Consider the following 18,654-nt stretch of genomic DNA (forward strand, 5'->3'; position numbering starts at 1 on the left):
TTTGCCGTTCCCGGGGTCTCTCTGGCTTCACAACGCGGGGTTAAACACATCTTTTCTCTCTCATCTGGCGTCCCAACGGCAAGAAACTCCCCAGAATGAAAGTCCTCCGTCTTCTCTTCACTCCCCGAAGAAACTGGGGTGATTTGGCGGCCCGCATTTTGCAAAAAATATGAATTTATAACTCCGAAGAAACACAGACTCGGAGGACGAAAAGCTCTTCCTGGCTAACAGTTAGGCGGGCTCTGCAAAGCACCAATCACAGATCACCGCTTCGCTATAAATTCAGGCATCGGGGTTACTGTAGCCCAATTACTTTCTTTTGATTAGGAAGAAGTCTCTGCAGCGATGTCGGAGACCGCGCCCGCCGCCGCTCCCGCTGTCGCGGCCCCCGCGGCCAAGGCCGCCGCCAAGAAGCCGAAGAAGGCGGCGGGCGGCTCCAAAGCCCGCAAGCCCGCGGGCCCCAGCGTCACCGAGCTGATCACCAAGGCCGTGTCCGCCTCCAAGGAGCGCAAGGGGCTCTCCCTCGCCGCGCTCAAGAAGGCGCTGGCCGCCGGCGGCTACGACGTGGAGAAGAACAACAGCCGCATCAAGCTGGGGCTCAAAAGCCTCGTCAGCAAGGGCACCCTGGTGCAGACCAAGGGCACCGGCGCCTCCGGCTCCTTCCGCCTCAGCAAGAAGCCCGGAGAAGTGAAGGAGAAAGCCCCTAAGAAGCGGGCAGCCGCAGCGAAGCCCAAGAAGCCGGCGGCCAAGAAGCCCGCCAGCGCCGCCAAGAAGCCCAAGAAGGCGGCGGCGGTGAAGAAGAGCCCCAAGAAAGCCAAGAAACCGGCCGCCCCCGCGGCTAAGAAGGCGGCCAAGAGCCCCAAGAAGGCGACCAAGGCTGCCAAGCCCAAAAAGGCGGCGGCGGCGGCGAAGAGCCCGGCCAAAGCAAAGGCGGTGAAGCCCAAAGCAGCCAAGCCCAAGGCGGCCAAGCCCAAAGCGGCCAAGGCGAAGAAGGCGGCGCCCAAGAAGTGAAGTGTTGAAGTGGAAATACTTGAACCCAACGGCTCTTTTAAGAGCCACCCACTATTGTCCCAGAAAGGGCTGACACACTCCGTCACCGAGCTCCGTGCCTGCAGCAGGGCTAACCACACACCAGCATCCGTGTGGGACGTTCGTCTGTGGAGTGGATGGGACGCTAAACTGCCGGCCGTGGTTACGTTAGACTTGGGAAAAATAAAGTTTACATTCCCTGCGAAAACGCTTTCTAAAGGCTGACTTTTTTTTTTTTTTTTTTTGAGCACCACCCGAAGGGTGTATGTGTTAAAGGGACTGCTGGGGGCGGGTGTCGCTGTGGGGCGCGGAGGTTTGTTACGGTGCTTTAACCAGCGCGGTTCCTAACAGCCGGGGTGCGACTGCTACGCCTCTTAGTGACCGGGAACTGTCACCACGGCTCCTCCACTTCCTTGGCAATGACCTTTCCGCTCGGCAGCGCTGTCGTGGGGCACGTTTTAATTTCTGCGTGAATTCACCGACCTGCTTTTTGAGAAAGAGATTGCCCGGGCGGGAGGCGGGTGGAGCTCCCAGCGGTTCTCTTCCGCACCCTGCCGGCCTGGTGGCGGTGAAACCGGAGCGGCAGGAGCTCACCCGGGCAGCTCGCCCGAGCCGCTGAGGCCAGAGCGCTTCGCTCCCGGGGTTCTGCGCCCGGGAGGAGCACAGAGGAGGGGGGCGGCGCGGAGATCCCGCAGCACCGGGGGCTCCGGCAGCTCAGCCTGCGGCCGGCTGTGATTGGCCGATGGGAGAAGCCGCAGCTGCTCATTCGGGCGATTAGAAAATTTCGAAAAGCCGGCGGTGCTGCCGGAACCGGGAGCCCTGCCCGCGCTGGCTCCGTGCTTGCTGGTGATCGTGGGTCCGGGAGTCACGGACAACCCCGTGTTCTCAAAGCGCCTACCCCCTTTCAGAGATGTCGTCGCTTCTCCTATTCTTGTCCTTGTCTTCCCATCTACAAGGCTGCTTCCTGTCTTATACAGAGGAAGAATTTTTAGAGTTAAGACTATTCGGAGACAGCCATGCAAAAAAAGAGCTGTCAGGATCGCTTATTTTCCCCTCATACTAATTTTTGGAGGCGGGTGTAAGTGTAGCTATCGAAACTATATGAATTTATTTATGACGGAAATTGTAGTACAATATTTTCCATCCCACGTGTCTACCGCAAAAAATCTTAACCACAGTTTAATTTATTGGAAAAGTATTTGAACGGTAACACTTACAAAGATAATACATTGCAATTTGCTTGAAGCTGCAAAGTACACAAGGATTCCAGAGACAGGTTATTCATCACCACAAGCCAGCGACTGCTATGATAGATCTTTGTCAAATTATACTTACAGTTCCTTTTTTTTTTTCCTTACAATTTCAAACCTAAAACCACCGTGACGACAGCGCGTTAAAGCTCTTTTCACGGAGTAAGTGGGTGGCTCTTAAAAGAGCCTTTGGGTTAAAAGAGAAATTCCGAAACACTCTACTTGGAGCTGGTGTACTTTGTAACAGCCTTGGTGCCCTCGGAGACGGCGTGCTTGGCCAGCTCGCCGGGCAGCAGGAGCCGCACGGCCGTCTGGATCTCCCGCGAGGTGATGGTGGAGCGCTTGTTGTAGTGCGCCAGGCGCGAGGCCTCGCCGGCGATGCGCTCGAAGATGTCGTTGACGAAGGAGTTCATGATGCCCATGGCCTTGGACGAGATGCCCGTGTCGGGGTGCACCTGCTTCAGCACCTTGTACACGTAGATCGAGTAGCTCTCCTTCCTCGCTCTCTTGCGTTTCTTGTCGCCCTTCTTCTGCGTCTTGGTGACGGCTTTCTTGGAACCCTTCTTGGGCGCTGGGGCAGACTTCGCCGGCTCGGGCATTTTGAGATCGCTTCCCTTCTGCGAACAAGAGAAACAACCAAAATGGCCGCAGCGCCCTCTATTTATAGGGCTGTTATGCAAATCGCAGACCTCTAACTCGTGCGATCTGATTGGACCTTCCAGCACGGGGCGAATCTTTGCCTCTGATTGGTCACAATACGATCCGTCTTCTAATTGGTTGTACAATGAATGACTCCTTCCAGCCAATCGGCAAGCGCTAATCCCGCCCAGGGAAGGGATAAAATGGGAAGCGGCGTTGCGTCAGTATGATTTTCTCTGGGTTGTTCTTGGGCGAGGTTGTGCGGTGTTTCCCCCCAGGAGCCTAAAGCATGTCCGGCCGTGGGAAGCAGGGAGGCAAAGTCCGAGCTAAGGCTAAGTCGCGCTCGTCGCGGGCCGGGCTGCAGTTCCCCGTGGGCCGCGTGCATCGGCTCCTCCGGAAAGGCAACTACGCGGAGCGGGTGGGGGCTGGAGCGCCCGTCTACATGGCGGCCGTGCTGGAGTACCTGACAGCCGAGATCCTGGAGCTGGCGGGCAACGCGGCCCGCGACAACAAGAAGACGCGCATCATTCCCCGCCACCTGCAGCTGGCCATCCGCAACGACGAGGAGCTCAACAAGCTGCTGGGCAAGGTGACAATCGCGCAGGGCGGGGTGCTGCCCAACATCCAGGCCGTGCTGCTGCCCAAGAAGACCGAGAGCCATAAGGCTAAAAGCAAATAAGCTCAGCAAACGAAGCTACTCAGACTTTTAACAAAATATTACAACCCAAAGGCTCTTTTCAGAGCCACCCACACAGTCAGAAAAGAGTTGTATTGCTTTTCTTTTCGGAACTGTTTTGATGATAATTGTTTCTTACACCTTGCTTTTGTTCAGGAACTAAAACCATATTCAAAGTCTTAAAACTTTTGGTTCTTATCTGAGTAGTAATACATTTGCTTTCTATTTACTGGTGGGTTTTTTTCATGAAAGAATACTAGTATTCTAGTGATTTATTGATTCTTCTGTGTCTGTCTTTTAGCTTGATTGGTAAAACGCTTGGTCTTAATGTTGAACCTGCTCAGCTTTTGTGACTTTACAGGCTGTTTATGATGTGAAATATGAGAGGGGGAGTGGAAAAGGCTATGCAGCATGAAAATAAATAGACCATAACAAACCCATATAACTACATCTAAGAATGAAAAAGATTCTTTTTTAGTCCTTTGTTCTTTAAAAAATGCAAAGCTTCTCTGTGACTCAACTTGATTTAGAAATGAGAAATGCTTTAGGGGAAATGGCTCATTTTCATCTAGATCTTTTAACTGGTCAGACCTGCACTGTAAAGCAACAGTGTCACATCTTTGCATTCAGGAGAGACTACTTGCAGTGCTGGTATGTTCCTGGTTTAAGTGGGATTTTCAAAACCTGCCACTCAAATTATCCCTCTGTGCATAGCTATTCCTCTTGGTACATGAGTTAATGGTGGGCAATAGTACTTGAACTGATCTACACTATTAGACAAGTATCATCCAAGAGCATAATATTAAAGCTCTTTAGATACAGTGCTATAAATTATGAGAGCCTGTCTAGGTGATCCATCTTGCTAGGATGTTCCCAGAAGCTGTACCTGATGGTCTGTAGTACACTGCATTGAGGCCTTAGCTCCCACCTGTGTAGCACCTCTGCCTTCCCTATCTCCTGGGAAGAAGGAGCTTAAATGAAGGAAAATACCACCTATAGCAAGACACTTCACCCTGTGCCTCTCTGCCCCACACCCCCCAAGCTGTAGCAGAGAGGCTTTTTAGGTAGGACTGTATCATGGCCAAAGTGGGAGATCAGAGATTATTTGTGCAGAGAAACAGAAAGGAAGTGAGCTGGAGTACCAGACTAGTCTGATACGGTGATGGTATCTGTGCCTAAGGGGTTTGTCTGCAAGTGGATACATTTAGAGCTGTAATGTTTGCATTATGCTGTGTTATTGATCATTAGCTGCAGCTACGTATGTCCTGGCATTTATGCTTCTCTTATTGAAGAACTGTGATATAAAAACTGTGTTTTAACATGCGCAAGTCTTCTGTATTTAGTTTCCGGAATAGACTCCCCTACATATGTGTGTGTCAGAAGACTGCAATCATAAACCAGTTTGGATTGGAAAACACAATCGAAGATCATCTAGTTCAACCCCCCTGCTGTGGGCAGGGACACCTTCCTCTAGACCAGGTTGCTCAAAGCCCCATCCAACCTGACATTGAACACTTCCAGGGATGAGGCATCCACAACTTCTCTGGGCAATATGTTTCAATGTTTCATCACCCTTGTTACAAAAAATGTCTTCCTTATGTCCAATCTAAATCTACTCTCTTTTAGTTTAAAACCATTACCCCTTGGCCTGACACCTGTCTTTTTTGCCTGCCTTGGTAAAAAGCATGTTTCCATTTTTCTATATTGCCAGGCTGCAGTAAGGTCTCCCCAGAGCCTGCTTTTCCTCAGGCTGAAAAACCCCAACTCTCTCAGCCTTTCTTCATGGGTGAGGTGCTCCAGCCCTCTGATCATTTTTGTGGCCCTGCTCTGGACCTGCTCCAAAAGGTCCATGTCTGTCTTGTGTTGGGGACCCCAGAGCTGGATGCAACACTCCAGGTGGGGTCTCAAGAGAGCAGAGTAGAAGGGAAGAATCCCCTCCCTCGACCTGCTTTCCAGGCTGTGTTTTATGCAGCACAGGACACGATGGGCTTTCTAGGCCACAAGCGTGCACGTCTACATCAAAGCACTGAATTCCAGGGGAAGCCCATGGAGGTGGGGGTATCTCTATCCAGGAGCAGGATTTCCCCATGAACAAACTCTGACTATGTGGAAATCAGAGTTGATACCACAGCAGAGGGCCTTGCCCTTCTTTGAGTGTGGAGGTAAGTTCAGCACATCTCTCCAAATTCTTGTCATCTAACTAGAAATTCATTATTTTTTTCACAATTTCATTCCAAATATGTCTTATTTCACTCACTACTCTGCTCACCTCAGTAACTGGAGTTTCACCCTCTGTGATACTGAGGTCCACTTCGCAGCATTCCCTATTTTTGTTCTTAGTCACTAATGGTTGTACCGATGAAGTTTTCCACTTTTGTATGAATTTTGGTTTTGCTAACATTTGAATTAGGGGGTGTGAAACTATGTGAAACTTTGGGTCGTGAAACTCTGCATTGCCTGTTTGACGATGAAAGAGGAACGTGTGGAAACTGCAGGAACCCAGGAACAGCAGGAGCTCTCTCAAAGCTATCTATACATACCTGATAGACATCAAGGAGAACAAAACTCAGGATATCAAGGGGACAATCTATCTACACACGCCAGATGTTAAGGGGATGCCAAGGAGACGCCTAGCAAACCTCTACACGACTGATTGTTAGAAGAGGTTGCATCAGAAAAGGGGCCCTGGCTTGTGCTCTAGAGGGAGGATTCAACTAGAGGACATAGTGAGGAAGACTATGGACAACCACTAGGGACCCTTGAAAGACCACCAGCCCATTTAGTTCTGCTTGATAGAGTGTGCACAAGGGGGAAGGAACCTATGTAAAACATTTCTGGGAAACCATTAGAGTAACACCAACTTTTCAGGGAAAGATGATGAATGTATAATGGGAAAGGTCTATAGAGGTGTAACCATCCGACCAAAAAGCGCTCACCTTTGCGAAATGTTTCGCGTGTGCGCCCAGCGCTGCAATAAAGAATGCCTTGCTTTCTGAAACCTACACATTGGTCTTGGAGAGTGTTGATCTCGCATTTCAGTAACAGTACCAGTTGCAAACCCTATGCTGCCATCACACTGATGAGGCCTCCAATGTAAACATAAATTTCCTATAAATCAGATGGATTATATGATAAAAGTGTTGGCAAATCTACCAGTATTAAAGACTTGTGGCTTTCAAGCAAATTCCATTGCACAAAGCAATGTGGCAAAGCAAATTTAAATAAATGAGCTTTCTCTCATTTGCTTATACAACAAACAGTAGTAAAGAGGAAATCCATACTATATGCTGCCTTAGCTGTATGACTGGGTTACAATATACCTTTACAATCTAAAGAACTTGTGATGCAAAAAACTTTCAACGAAGCTCCCTCAAACGTTATAGATCCCAGTTACGTTTAGGGATAACTCAGTAATGTCAGTTTATATATCAAAAGTCTTGAATGGTGTAGTTAAAAAGCAAAATGAAAGGTTTTTCTAACCCTTTTCACTTTTGCTTTGTTTGCAATGTTAGAAATAATGTGTTAAAAAGCTGTTACTTGACTTTAGTTTGCATATTATTATTATGATTTATAATTGCAGTGGTAGCAGATACAGACATGGACCTAAATTTCTATAGAACCTCTCAACAAAATGAAAATCAACTTTGCAGTCGGATGTAACACACTGATGTGATGGTTTTTTACTAATTATGTATTTATTCTGCAGTTACAGTGAGGTGTTGCCTTACTGCAACAAATGCAATTTCCTCATTGTATTTCAATGAACAGGGCGTCTGTCCTCTTTACAGCACACTTGAAAAGCTATAGATTTTTTTAAATGGAGCAGTTTTGCAAACATTTCCTTTCTCATTTAACTCCTAGTACTATATGTCCAAACTCAGGAGGAAAATGTTGTTCTTATAATCTGGGGACTTTGATCCAAATAATAATTATTGTCTCCAATTCACAGTAAAAGCAATTTCATTAGGCATTATACTCAGCAGCAAAATTTTCTTTCTGCTTTAACTGTTTTTGTTGAAGAAAACCTTCTGGTCCATGAGAGAACTGACTATGTCACTAATAGAAACACTTGGGAAACATGTCTGTGGCCACTTGTAGCAACCTTCAGGCCAGGCAGCCTTCTAGGAAGCATGATATTAACTTATACCAAATGCACTCCATGCTTTGGGGAAATGGGTTTGCAGTTAATTAATCTGTAAACTACTGGTGTCAGCCTCTGCATCACCCATTTCAGCCAGGACACTTTGGAAGACGATTTTCCAAGTCTTCCAGTGGTTATACGGTTAGAGGGAAAAGGTCTACTGGGACGCTCACCCTGCCCTTAGGTAGAGTTATGAAGAAGTAATGATCTTGACACACTAAAAGATTTTCTGTAATTCTTTTAGGCTTCCTTTAGTATTCAGATGGTTGTTTGTAATTTCCTCAGGAAACATGTCTTAGATAGAAACATTGACACAGATCTTTAGGTATAAACAACAAAGCAGACTTTGGGTACCAGCCTGGCAGATCCACTAGCAACAAACCTCCTAGTTAGTCTATAAAGAGTTTTAGTTCATTCTGTTCAATCAAAAAGCCAACATAATCTAAACTCAACCTAGTTTTGCCCGATTGGGGTGTATATTTGATTTAGCTCTGATTTGTTTAAAATAAAATTTTGAATGCAAATGGAATTTGCATTCAGTGACAATTATACTCATAGAAAAGACTTGTACTTTTTTGGACGCCTGTAACAATACACAAATATCTCAGTCCCTGAATTTAGGGAATATATTCTGCCAAGAAATATTCTGGAGATGTTGCCTAAGTTTTGTAAACTACGTTCAAGAATGAAATTACATTAACAACTGCACAAACTTAAAAAAGGTACTAATAATTTTTAAAATGTACACGTGCACAAAATATCTAGAACTGGCGACTACCATAGCCATGTCACTTTTGAGAGTATAAGTAGAACTTAAGATCTTAACACATTTCATTTAAAAATATAGCCTCATAACTCTCAGTATTTATTCATCCACTTCACAAATACAGTCCAACCTCCTATAAGCAGCAAGGTATCTTAGCAAAAGTGTGAAATACACAGGAACATTTCTGGATTCCATATTCGAAGAAAAAATATTGGGTTATTGTCGATTTTTCAAATGTTATACAGACATCTGGTCGGTAACACCTGTAAAGTTTTCTTTCCCTTGTTGGATCCAGTTGCACGATAGGGAGCAATTCTCTGTTTCAGGGGCCGGCAGCTGCCCGGAGCGAACCCAGAGCCCTGCAGCCAGCGCTGCCCATGGGACCGCGCTACGGGGCAGAGGGGTGGCTGAAGCGGAGAAGAGCGGACGGCCCTCTCTGCGGTTGCAGGCACTGAGTTAACTTCACAGGGGCCTCAGGTCTGAGTGTTTCCCAGCGGAGCACCTCACAGCCATTTTCCCTGCCGCTAAGGGACTCGCTCCCTGCTCCCTCTCGCACAGACCTGCAGGGCGCTCCGTGAGGACATGAAAGCGCTGAACCATTGGAGGCCCGGCTCCCGGGGCTGCGGGAAGGAGGGGAGCAGCGGCCGGGAGCGCAGTGTCCGCGTAGACAAAAAGAACGTGGAGCGGCCGTGGCAGAGGCGGACAAAGGGAGCGCTGCCGAGGGAACGGCCCTCCGTGGGCTCCCCACAAGAGGTAGCGGGAATCATCGGCGGGGCGGGGCGGTGGCGCCGAGCGCGGCCCCGGATTGGTCACATTTTGCCGCAGACCCGTTGGGCAGTGGCGAGGGACGGGCCCGGGACGGGGGCGCCGCAGCCCCTAACGCGGGACCGGGCCCGCCCCTCGCCCGCTCCTGCCGCCGGCGGAGCCCCAGAGCTCCCCCGGAACAGCCCCCCGGGAGGGGGGGCGCGAACGGGGGGGACGGGACGGGAGGGGAAGAGCCAAGCGAGGTGCAGGCTGACGGCGGGCGGGGCGCAGCGTGCGGGGCGGGAGCCCGGCCCCGCTGGCGGCGGGCAGAGCCGCCGGACGCGCCCCGGGAAGCCCCTGCCGAGGCATGCGGGGGCCGGCCGGGGGCGGCGGGCGGGGAAAAGGGCGGTGACTGCGGCGAGCCCCCGCCTCCCCGCCGCCCGCCGCAGTCCTCAACCAGGTCGGCTCCCAGGGAATATAGCGGGGCGCCGCGGCGCTGGTGGCGTGCAGAGCGGGGTTGCGGGTAGCGGTAAGATGTCTGGTAGAGGCAAGGGCGGGAAGGGGCTCGGCAAGGGTGGCGCCAAGCGGCACCGCAAGGTGCTGCGCGACAACATCCAGGGCATCACCAAGCCGGCCATCCGGCGCCTGGCTCGGCGCGGCGGCGTGAAGCGCATCTCGGGGCTGATCTACGAGGAGACGCGCGGCGTGCTGAAGGTGTTCCTGGAGAACGTGATCCGCGACGCCGTCACCTACACGGAGCACGCCAAGAGGAAGACGGTCACGGCCATGGACGTGGTGTACGCGCTCAAGCGCCAGGGACGCACCCTCTACGGCTTCGGCGGCTGAAGTTGAATCGCAAACCTTACTTGCACTGTCAAACCATCAAGGCTCTTTTCAGAGCCACCCACAAAGTTCACAACGAGAGCTGTTTATTGCTACAAATATTGCTCAGGTAGAATGGCAGCTAGTTAATAGCAAAAGTTGTGTGATCTTTCGTGCTTTGCACAACGTACATTTTTTCTTATGCATGCAAGGATTTAAATCGTAAACCAAAGTAATTGCAGCTCTTTTTAGGAAAACTGGGGGGCTCTTAAAAGAGCCGTTTAGGTTTAGGTTAAAACCGTTTCATTTGGAGCTGGTGTACTTGGTGACAGCCTTGGTGCCCTCGGAGACGGCGTGCTTGGCCAGCTCGCCGGGCAGCAGGAGCCGCACGGCCGTCTGGATCTCCCGCGAGGTGATGGTGGAGCGCTTGTTGTAGTGCGCCAGGCGCGAGGCCTCGCCGGCGATGCGCTCGAAGATGTCGTTGACGAAGGAGTTCATGATGCTCATGGCCTTGGACGAGATGCCCGTGTCGGGGTGCACCTGCTTCAGCACCTTGTACACGTAGATCGAGTAGCTCTCCTTCCTCGCTCTCTTGCGCTTCTTATCGCCCTTCTTCTGCGTCTTGGTGACAGCTTTCTTGGAGCCCTTCTTCGGTGCTGGAGCGGATTTCGCTGGCTCAGGCATCCTTAAAAGTTTCTTTGCAAGCTCGCCACTGTGCCTAACAACATCGAAAATGGCGCCTACCCCCCCCTTTTTATAAGGGCGTTATGCAAATTAGAGGATTGTAATCCTCCCATTCCTATTGGAGTAAAAAATACCAGCGTAATTACAGGCACTTCCTTCCTGAAGCCGTCATAGCTTGGGCACCGCATCTACACAATTGTTATGCTTTGCAGCTAAGGTGATGGCGGTCCTGCGTTCACTAGCGAAAAAAAAAAAAAAAAATTCATAATAGAAGCTACAGAGTTTACACTAATGAATTTATTTAAAACGTCTAATCTTAGCATAGCAGATTCGGTATTTCGCATGCTCCGTTTTTTTCACGACGCTTAGGACTATACTTTGTATGAGACTTCAAACTCCAAAATTCAATGATTAAAATATTTCAGAATTACTCGTGCACTAAAAACTTAGGAAATTAAAAACTCAGTAATAAACAGCTCTCGTTATGAACTTTGTGGGTGGCTCTGAAAAGAGCCTTGATGGTTTGACAGTGCAAGTAAGGTTTGCGATTCAACTTCAGCCGCCGAAGCCGTAGAGGGTGCGTCCCTGGCGCTTGAGCGCGTACACCACGTCCATGGCCGTGACCGTCTTCCTCTTGGCGTGCTCCGTGTAGGTGACGGCGTCGCGGATCACGTTCTCCAGGAACACCTTCAGCACGCCGCGCGTCTCCTCGTAGATCAGCCCCGAGATGCGCTTCACGCCGCCGCGCCGAGCCAGGCGCCGGATGGCCGGCTTGGTGATGCCCTGGATGTTGTCGCGCAGCACCTTGCGGTGCCGCTTGGCGCCGCCCTTGCCGAGCCCCTTCCCGCCCTTGCCTCTACCAGACATCTTACCGCTACCCGCAACCCCGCTCTGCACGCCACCAGCGCCGCGGCGCCCCGCTATATTCCCTGGGAGCCGACCTGGTTGAGGACTGCGGCGGGCGGCGGGGAGGCGGGGGCTCGGCCGCAGTCACCGCCCTTTTCCCCGCCCGCCGCCCCCGGCCGGCCCCCGCATGCCTCGGCAGGGGCTTCCCGGGGCGCGTCCGGCGGCTCTGCCCGCCGCCAGCGGGGCCGGGCTCCCGCCCCGCGCGCTGCGCCCCGCCCGCCGTCAGCCTGCACCTCGCTTGGCTCTTCCCCTCCCGTCCCGTCCCCCCCGTTCGCGCCCCCCCTCCCGGGGGGCTGTTCCGGGGGAGCTCTGGGGCTCCGCCGGCGGCAGGAGCGGGCGAGGGGCGGTCCCGGTCCCGCGTTAGGGGCTGCGGCGCCCCCGTCCCGGGCCCGTCCCTCTCCGCTGCCCAACGGGTCTGCGGCAAAACGCGACCAATCCGGGGCCGCGCTCGGCGCCGCCGCCCCGCCCCGCCGATGATCCCGCCCGCCCCGCGCGTCTCTGCCTCTACTTTGGACGCTTCCTGTGTTGCTTTTTTAAAAAATTTTTTAGTTATTAGTGTTCGCCTGCATAGAGACCTTCCTATGGTGCATCTAAGTAATCTCTGCCAGCCTTGTCCTTTCCGACCTACAGCTTCCCTCTGTTACTCTGGCCTTCTACGTGTTGCTTAAAGAGGAGGGGAAGGAAACGCTGAAGCCGCGTGATAAGAGGGACTTTTTTTTTTCCTTTTTTTAAATGTAACACGGTAATTCCTTCGTGTGGATTAAAACGTGACCATTTTTTTAGGTTTTGGTTTTGTTTTTTTCTCGCGGCACAGGCACACACGCACGCAAACACACACATATATCTGTCTTACCTTTACCTATTAGGCACCTTTTTGTCTATTGCGAGAGAAGCTTAGCCTAAAGAAGTCCAAGAAAACAGACCGTAAGGAAGCAGCACAAGTCACAACGTCGTGTTCGGGGAATACTTCTTGCTGGGAACCCAAAGGACCCGTTCTTGATCGGTACCTTAATGGAAATGAAAGGCTATTACAATACTTTCACACTAACGCTTGGGTTATCTCCTTGCCAAATGTACCATTTTAAAATAAGAATGCTACTCATTTTTTTTAGTGGTTAACAACAAAATACAGATCAGGGTTTCAATATTACCAACTTCCCTGGCTTAAAGCAGACTTGCTCAAACTAGCAAACTTTACTTCCTGACACAGATAATATTCAATTAACTTATACTGAGATTAAACACAATTTCACAATTTAAAAAACCTATTTGGGGCTAGCTGGGTTTTTTCCTTTCTTTTTAACAGCACTGATTTTCACAAATTTCAAGTGATTTTGCCAATAATAAATCATTTTTTCCATTTTATAGAGCAGTATTGAGATAAACACAAATAAGTCTTTGAGAAATGGGAATATTTTAATTCCCTGAAGAACTTTCAGGAATTTGTGTGTGTGTGTGGTTTCTATTTTAATGTGCTTTTAGTCCTCATATTCAGAGAACTCTTAGCAGTATAAAAGATGTTTACTGGCATAATTTCATGTAACTTCTTTGCAAAACAAAACAAACAAACAAACAAAAAGTGTTTCAGTAGAAATCCTCTGACCTCCCTGTGTGTTTCATATTTGTTAATCATAATGACTCACACATTTCTAGCATAAGAAATTTACTTAGTTCTTTCCCTTCATCACCCCTCTCTTATCCCCTAAGAAAGTGTACTAGATACATGAGCAAAAAGGAAAATTTATATCCTTTTAGAAGATATATACATACACATAACTTTTTTGAAACACAGAAATATAAGGCACGAGGGGTTTTTTTCTTTAAATACTGGTTGCTATCTGTTAGCTCTTTTTCCATTTCCCTCCTCACCAGAGAACCTTGTTCAAAGCTTTTTACCTTTTTTTTTTTTTTTTTATCAAATTGTATATATTGATAGAATCTATTTTATAATTCAGGCAACCACATGTTTTGGAATTGTGACTATAGCATTTAGGAAAGTGTCATAGCCCATTTGATTTGATTTGGGTTTTTTTGTTTGGTTGGTTGGTTGGTTTTTCCTTGACATGAGGGCCTCTTGGCTTTTCTGCTTGGTCACCTTCTTGTAAACACCACCATTCAGCTTTTTGTTTGATTCCTACGTTTAAACTACTCTTCTACAGTTAATTAATAGATCCACTAGCATGTGTGTGTGAGCATCCAGCCAGAAAAGCCTCTTAAATTTACAAAGCAAAAGCAATTAGCAACTCTGAAACACAAATCAGAATGTTAAGACATCCACAGGATTGATTGACAAATGAAACAGTTATGGAAAGATATCTCAAGGAGGAGAAAGGGTACGGTATCATCCTTTCTGTGACAGCAAACACCTGGAGGAGCCTCAGGGAAGGGTCTCAGGGAAGCTCTGGGAGCTCCACTTTACATTTCTGGGCGACATGGCTGAGGGCGGTTGTGCTATATAGTATAGTAGTGGAGTTCTGTGTCTGTACTGGGGAAGTGTGGTGAATTAGTGGGAACTTTAAACTGTACTTTTAGTTAAATAGCTGATAAGTAGTAACTCTTAAATGCTATTTCTAACTTGTTTAAAAAAAAAAAAAAAAAATCAAGCCAAACCACCAAAAACTCATGATGATACAAAGTATCAGTATTTGGGAAGTCTTCTTAAAATACAATGTATACAAGTGTTCACAAAATACAATGTATTTTGAAATAAGTTTAATGTGGTTTTAGTGCTATTCATTCCAGGCCCATCAAGCTGGATGAATTTCACAGGGATAAAATAAGAACTTCCTATTTGGTCTAAGTCTAAAGATCCCAGAGGTTACAGATATCTGAAAATGTATAATAACTGCATATACACGTGCACACAGACACGTACAACAGTTGCTATTCAGTCCTCATAGCAAGTAATCAGCATTGACTACTTCACATTAGATTGCTTGCTCATTTTATTTCTGTGTAGACTGCACTTGTGCTGCTGCGAGGTGAACTCCAGCTCTGCAGCCACCTGCCTAAACCACCAACGAAACAGCTGGAACTGGCCTGGCAATGCTGCTGACTTCGTTACAGTTTTCAGGCCTTGGCTGCAGAGGTGCAGTGACACTTTTGCTCTGGGGAAACTTCTGTGCTGTATTGGCCTAAACTGAGATTAGCTAAGTAGTCTGAGAGTGCCAAACATTGGCAGCCCCTCATTTTCTTTGGTGGCTGTGGTTACCTCTCAGACTTTCAAAATCATCTCTCCTGGACTAGTCCATATCCATGTAAATGAGCTTCATTTTTTCCTTGAAATATTCCTTTTCCCTAAAAAAAAACCTAAAAATAATTAAAAAACAAACAAACAAACAAACAAAAAAAAAACACCAAAAAAGAATTTGTCAGGTCACCCTGCTTGGAAGGACTGGTGGGAAGATCAAAACTGTCACAACTAAGGAAAATAACATTCAATTTCAACAACCAGCAGCATATTTCATTTAGTAGAAAAGAGGAAAAACAAACAAACAAACAAACAAACAAAACCAACAATTGTTCTTAATGTTTTATTTCACTATATAACTAACTTGTACTGTAACTAGCACAATCCTTTGCTTCAAAGTCCTTTAATCTCAGTGTGACAGTGATTTTGACGATGAGCTGGTTGACTACAGCAAAGCATACAGCTATGTCCCGGACACTGTCCTCCTTCCTTTTTCCATCGTGTTTCTTACAGTATGTACTAAGCTCTGGATCCACACGTACATTACAACGTTGGCTTACTGTGCTAAAATCCATGTGAGCATACTGAACATTTATTGAAAATTATCTCATGTGCCATGTGGAACAATTACTTCCTCCTTAATGGCCTCACAGATTGAAGCTCTGTTGTATAGGCCAGCATTTGGTATAGCTTTACTGGTCCATCCTGATGGATCAGTGGTGTGCTTGGGATGACATACAAACACACAGGCAGGGAGACAAGGGGGATGCTCAAAACTGTCTCAAATATTCATTATATGGGGCAGGCATGCAAGGAATTGCTGGAAGGTCTTCAGACATGTGTAGTGATGGCCAGGATAAAGGGTAAAGAGCAACAAAGAGATTTGAGCAGCATGTCAAAATCATGACTATATTTATATATAGTCTCCACGTGTGCATCAGAACCGATGACACAGCACAGTACAGTCTGATGATGTATAAAGATGGCGTGATCAAGCCCAGTAACGTCTTTTCTTCCCAGTCCTGTGCTAGCAACTTGTCACAGTGCTTAAGGGTCAAACAGACTGCAAGACATGGAGTCAGTTCTGGAATGGAAGCCACACACTACCACGGCCTGGAAGCTGGATAACAAATAGTTCTTTCTCTATGATTAACTATTAACTGACATCAACAAGAAGGAGAAGAACCCAAAACCACAACATCTAAATACTGATGTGCTGCAGCAAGCTCAGTGCAAGAACTTATGAGGAAGGGAAGGCATTTTTACTTTAAAGTGAATCGAAGAAAACTCAATAACAACTCGGTGCTATTAAGCAGGTATTCTTTATTATGGCGCCAGGCAGCACAGGGGAGAGCTCCTTCCATACGTGCTCCAACGGGTTAGCAAAACACATCAGTTCATATACACAAAAATCATACATTTTCATCAGATTTCCTGAGAAGGGCAGTCTTACAGTGATGAGTTCCAGGCATTCATAGTCTTCCTCACCGTCCTTTAGTTGAATCCTCCTTCTCGAGCACAAGCCAGGGCCCCGTTTCTGATGCAACCTTTTGTAACAATCAGTCATGTACTAGACATGTCTCCTTGATGTCAGGCAAGATGTTATCTATTTATCAGCTTTGCTCAGCAAATAGCTAAAACCATCCTTGCAGGGGAAGAAAAACTCAGGAAAAATGCAAGTAAAGCTTTTATTTATCTTAGTCAGGGATTGTCAGGGGTTTAACTCTTTCAAAAGTAGAATGATTTCACTCACACCCATTCACATTCACACACATACCCATTCAGAAGGCCAGGTTTGCAAGTAGCCAGTTCTGTTTGCAGGGGCAGGAAGGACAAGAAATTCTTGCTATGAGCCCTCAGCAGGTCTCCAGGGAGGGAGAGGTGTTGGCTACAATGCGCTCCTCTTTGAATGTCCTCTTGTGCAATTTAGAAGCTAACAGCAATTCTATTCTTCTGTCTCTCCAACCTCTAACACTTCTATGACCGTTACAATTTACTCACCAACTGTTTCTCCAGCTGAATGCCTTACTGCTCCAGGACTGATCGTTATGTTCCTGTCATTTTCTCTCAATTGCTTTAATTTATACTGTCCCTTGCTTTATCCTCTGCTTTGTTTTCTCAACCTGGCAGGCAAATATTTTAGGATCTTGATTGCCTGCTGCCTAGGTGCAATTGACATCCTCCATACTTGCAGCTATTCTGCTGCTCTTCTTTCTGGTGCTTGCACATGGTACTTATTTCCAGAGTTCTGGGACACGCATGATTTTTTTTTTTTTTTTTCCATCTCACTATTTCAGTTACTAGTGCTGTATGAGAAGTCACCAGAGTTGTAAAGGCCACCGCTCTTTCCTGAGAGAGTTTAAAGTCTTCAAAGTTTAGCAGCTACAAAATAGTGGAGTGTTGACCAAAAGTCGTGAGGGTGTCCTTTGTAACACTGCTGCACACTGCAGCTCTGTACCATCACCTGGGACATGGACACCCCTACAGTGGGAGGCTGCCACCTGGATGCCTAGGGACTTTGTCACAGTGCTGTCCTACAAGCAATAACTGTCCCTGGATAAAAGGGATTGAAGATGCTAGAAAAGTTGCCTCTCCGGACTTTCACATTACAATGAACTTCATGTGCTGACAAGCAGTACCTGCTACAGTTCTTTGTGGTCTATACTGTTATATTTTCCTAACTTTTCAGAAGGCATGGAAATGCTTGTTGGACTCAACTTTAGAGCTGGAGCAATGCATCTTTTACAGTATCTAGAACACTAACAACATTTTCAGTTAGAAGAATTTGTCTCTCAAAACCAAGGTATCAATTTGTGCTTCCAGTTTTCACCTTACAGCTGTTTTTATTAAATTCAGTTTCCATTGGTTTATATATTATGTTCCTTGAGTAGGTTGCCTTTTTGTTAGTTATTTTTACTTCAGTAAGAGCTCTGCTGAGGATACTTCCCATTTGACTATGGCTTCATAGTGTTACAGAAGAAATCTGATTAACTGTATTTTTTTTTCACTGAATAGTCTCATTTAGCATTAGTAGCTTAGCACTAGTTAAAGTAGTTTAATCCTTAGGCTGCAAGAGCTGAACAAGGATAAACTTTTTTATAAAACTATTGCTACTAACAGAGAACTAGGTGAATCCAACAGATAGGAGTGGAATGAAGAAGATAAGGACCAAGGAAACAATTCCAAGAGAATGAGGTAAATTCAGAAGAAGGCCAGCCCAGCAACAAAGAAAAACAGTAAGAAATCAAGACCACTGATCAGAATTAAGTGATTGGACTTGGGGACTGGGTGCTGGGTGATACAGGTATAATTGAGGAGCATGATCTGGTGTAGGGGGTCCCTCTCCAGAGGCACCCAGCTCAAGCTGTAACCTGAGAACTAATAAAAGAGGAACTGGAAACCTTCACTGGGACCTTATATTAATCAGCAGGATCCTAGGGTCAGACCCTGTTATGGTGGTCAGAGTACATAAATCCATAATAGTTGCTGACAAACAGTATTTCTTAAGGCTCACCTATGTATAATACAAAAAACTTAGCAAATATTCATACTGTTGTGTGTTTCAGACCTTTTATTTATTTCTGAAAGGAAGTATTTCACCAGGACCTCAGTGGTTATGATCTGTCTTACCCACTGAACTGAGAGGAAGCACATGCTTCCAAGCAGTGATTTGAGTCAGATCATACCGACACAGTGCCAGATCACTCATGGAGGATGGCTAAACAGCCACGAAGAGTCTTAGCCAAATATCTTACTGAGCATCTAATATCACCTGCAAAGGCACCAAGGCACCTTATGTGATTACCA

The 18,654-nt window shown here is 47.3% G+C and overlaps 6 protein-coding genes across 6 annotated transcripts; 3 read left to right on the forward strand and 3 right to left on the reverse strand.

Annotated features, from left to right (window-relative positions):
- The first annotated feature begins 345 nt into the window (after positions 1–345).
- LOC147416362 (histone H1.03-like) lies at positions 346–1,030 on the forward strand. The gene has a single exon (XM_086470252.1). The coding sequence runs from the start codon at positions 346–348 to the stop codon at positions 1,009–1,011; it is 666 nt and encodes a 221-aa protein (XP_086326378.1). The 3' UTR covers positions 1,012–1,030.
- Positions 1,031–2,181: 1,151 nt separating this feature from the next.
- On the reverse strand, positions 2,182–2,883 carry LOC104352627 (histone H2B 7). The gene has a single exon (XM_009959012.2). The coding sequence runs from the start codon at positions 2,876–2,878 to the stop codon at positions 2,498–2,500; it is 381 nt and encodes a 126-aa protein (XP_009957314.1). The 5' UTR covers positions 2,879–2,883; the 3' UTR covers positions 2,182–2,497.
- Positions 2,884–3,207: 324 nt separating this feature from the next.
- Positions 3,208–3,597, forward strand: LOC104352626 (histone H2A.J). Its single transcript, XM_009959011.2, has one exon. It carries the CDS (start codon positions 3,208–3,210, stop codon positions 3,595–3,597), a length of 390 nt encoding a protein of 129 aa, XP_009957313.2.
- A 6,182-nt stretch (positions 3,598–9,779) lies between these two features.
- On the forward strand, positions 9,780–10,092 carry LOC147416363 (histone H4). Its single transcript, XM_086470274.1, has one exon. It carries the CDS (start codon positions 9,780–9,782, stop codon positions 10,089–10,091), a length of 312 nt encoding a protein of 103 aa, XP_086326400.1. The 3' UTR covers position 10,092.
- A 278-nt stretch (positions 10,093–10,370) lies between these two features.
- LOC104340877 (histone H2B 7) lies at positions 10,371–10,751 on the reverse strand. Its single transcript, XM_009961821.2, has one exon. The coding sequence runs from the start codon at positions 10,749–10,751 to the stop codon at positions 10,371–10,373; it is 381 nt and encodes a 126-aa protein (XP_009960123.2).
- A 554-nt stretch (positions 10,752–11,305) lies between these two features.
- LOC147416364 (histone H4) lies at positions 11,306–11,618 on the reverse strand. The gene has a single exon (XM_086470291.1). The coding sequence runs from the start codon at positions 11,616–11,618 to the stop codon at positions 11,307–11,309; it is 312 nt and encodes a 103-aa protein (XP_086326417.1). The 3' UTR covers position 11,306.
- Between the last annotated feature and the right edge of the window lie 7,036 nt (positions 11,619–18,654).

The sequence above is a fragment of the Leptosomus discolor genome, chromosome 1, assembly GCF_034619465.1.
Source record: "Leptosomus discolor isolate bLepDis1 chromosome 1, bLepDis1.hap2, whole genome shotgun sequence".
Taxonomy (NCBI): Eukaryota; Metazoa; Chordata; class Aves; order Leptosomiformes; family Leptosomidae; genus Leptosomus; species Leptosomus discolor.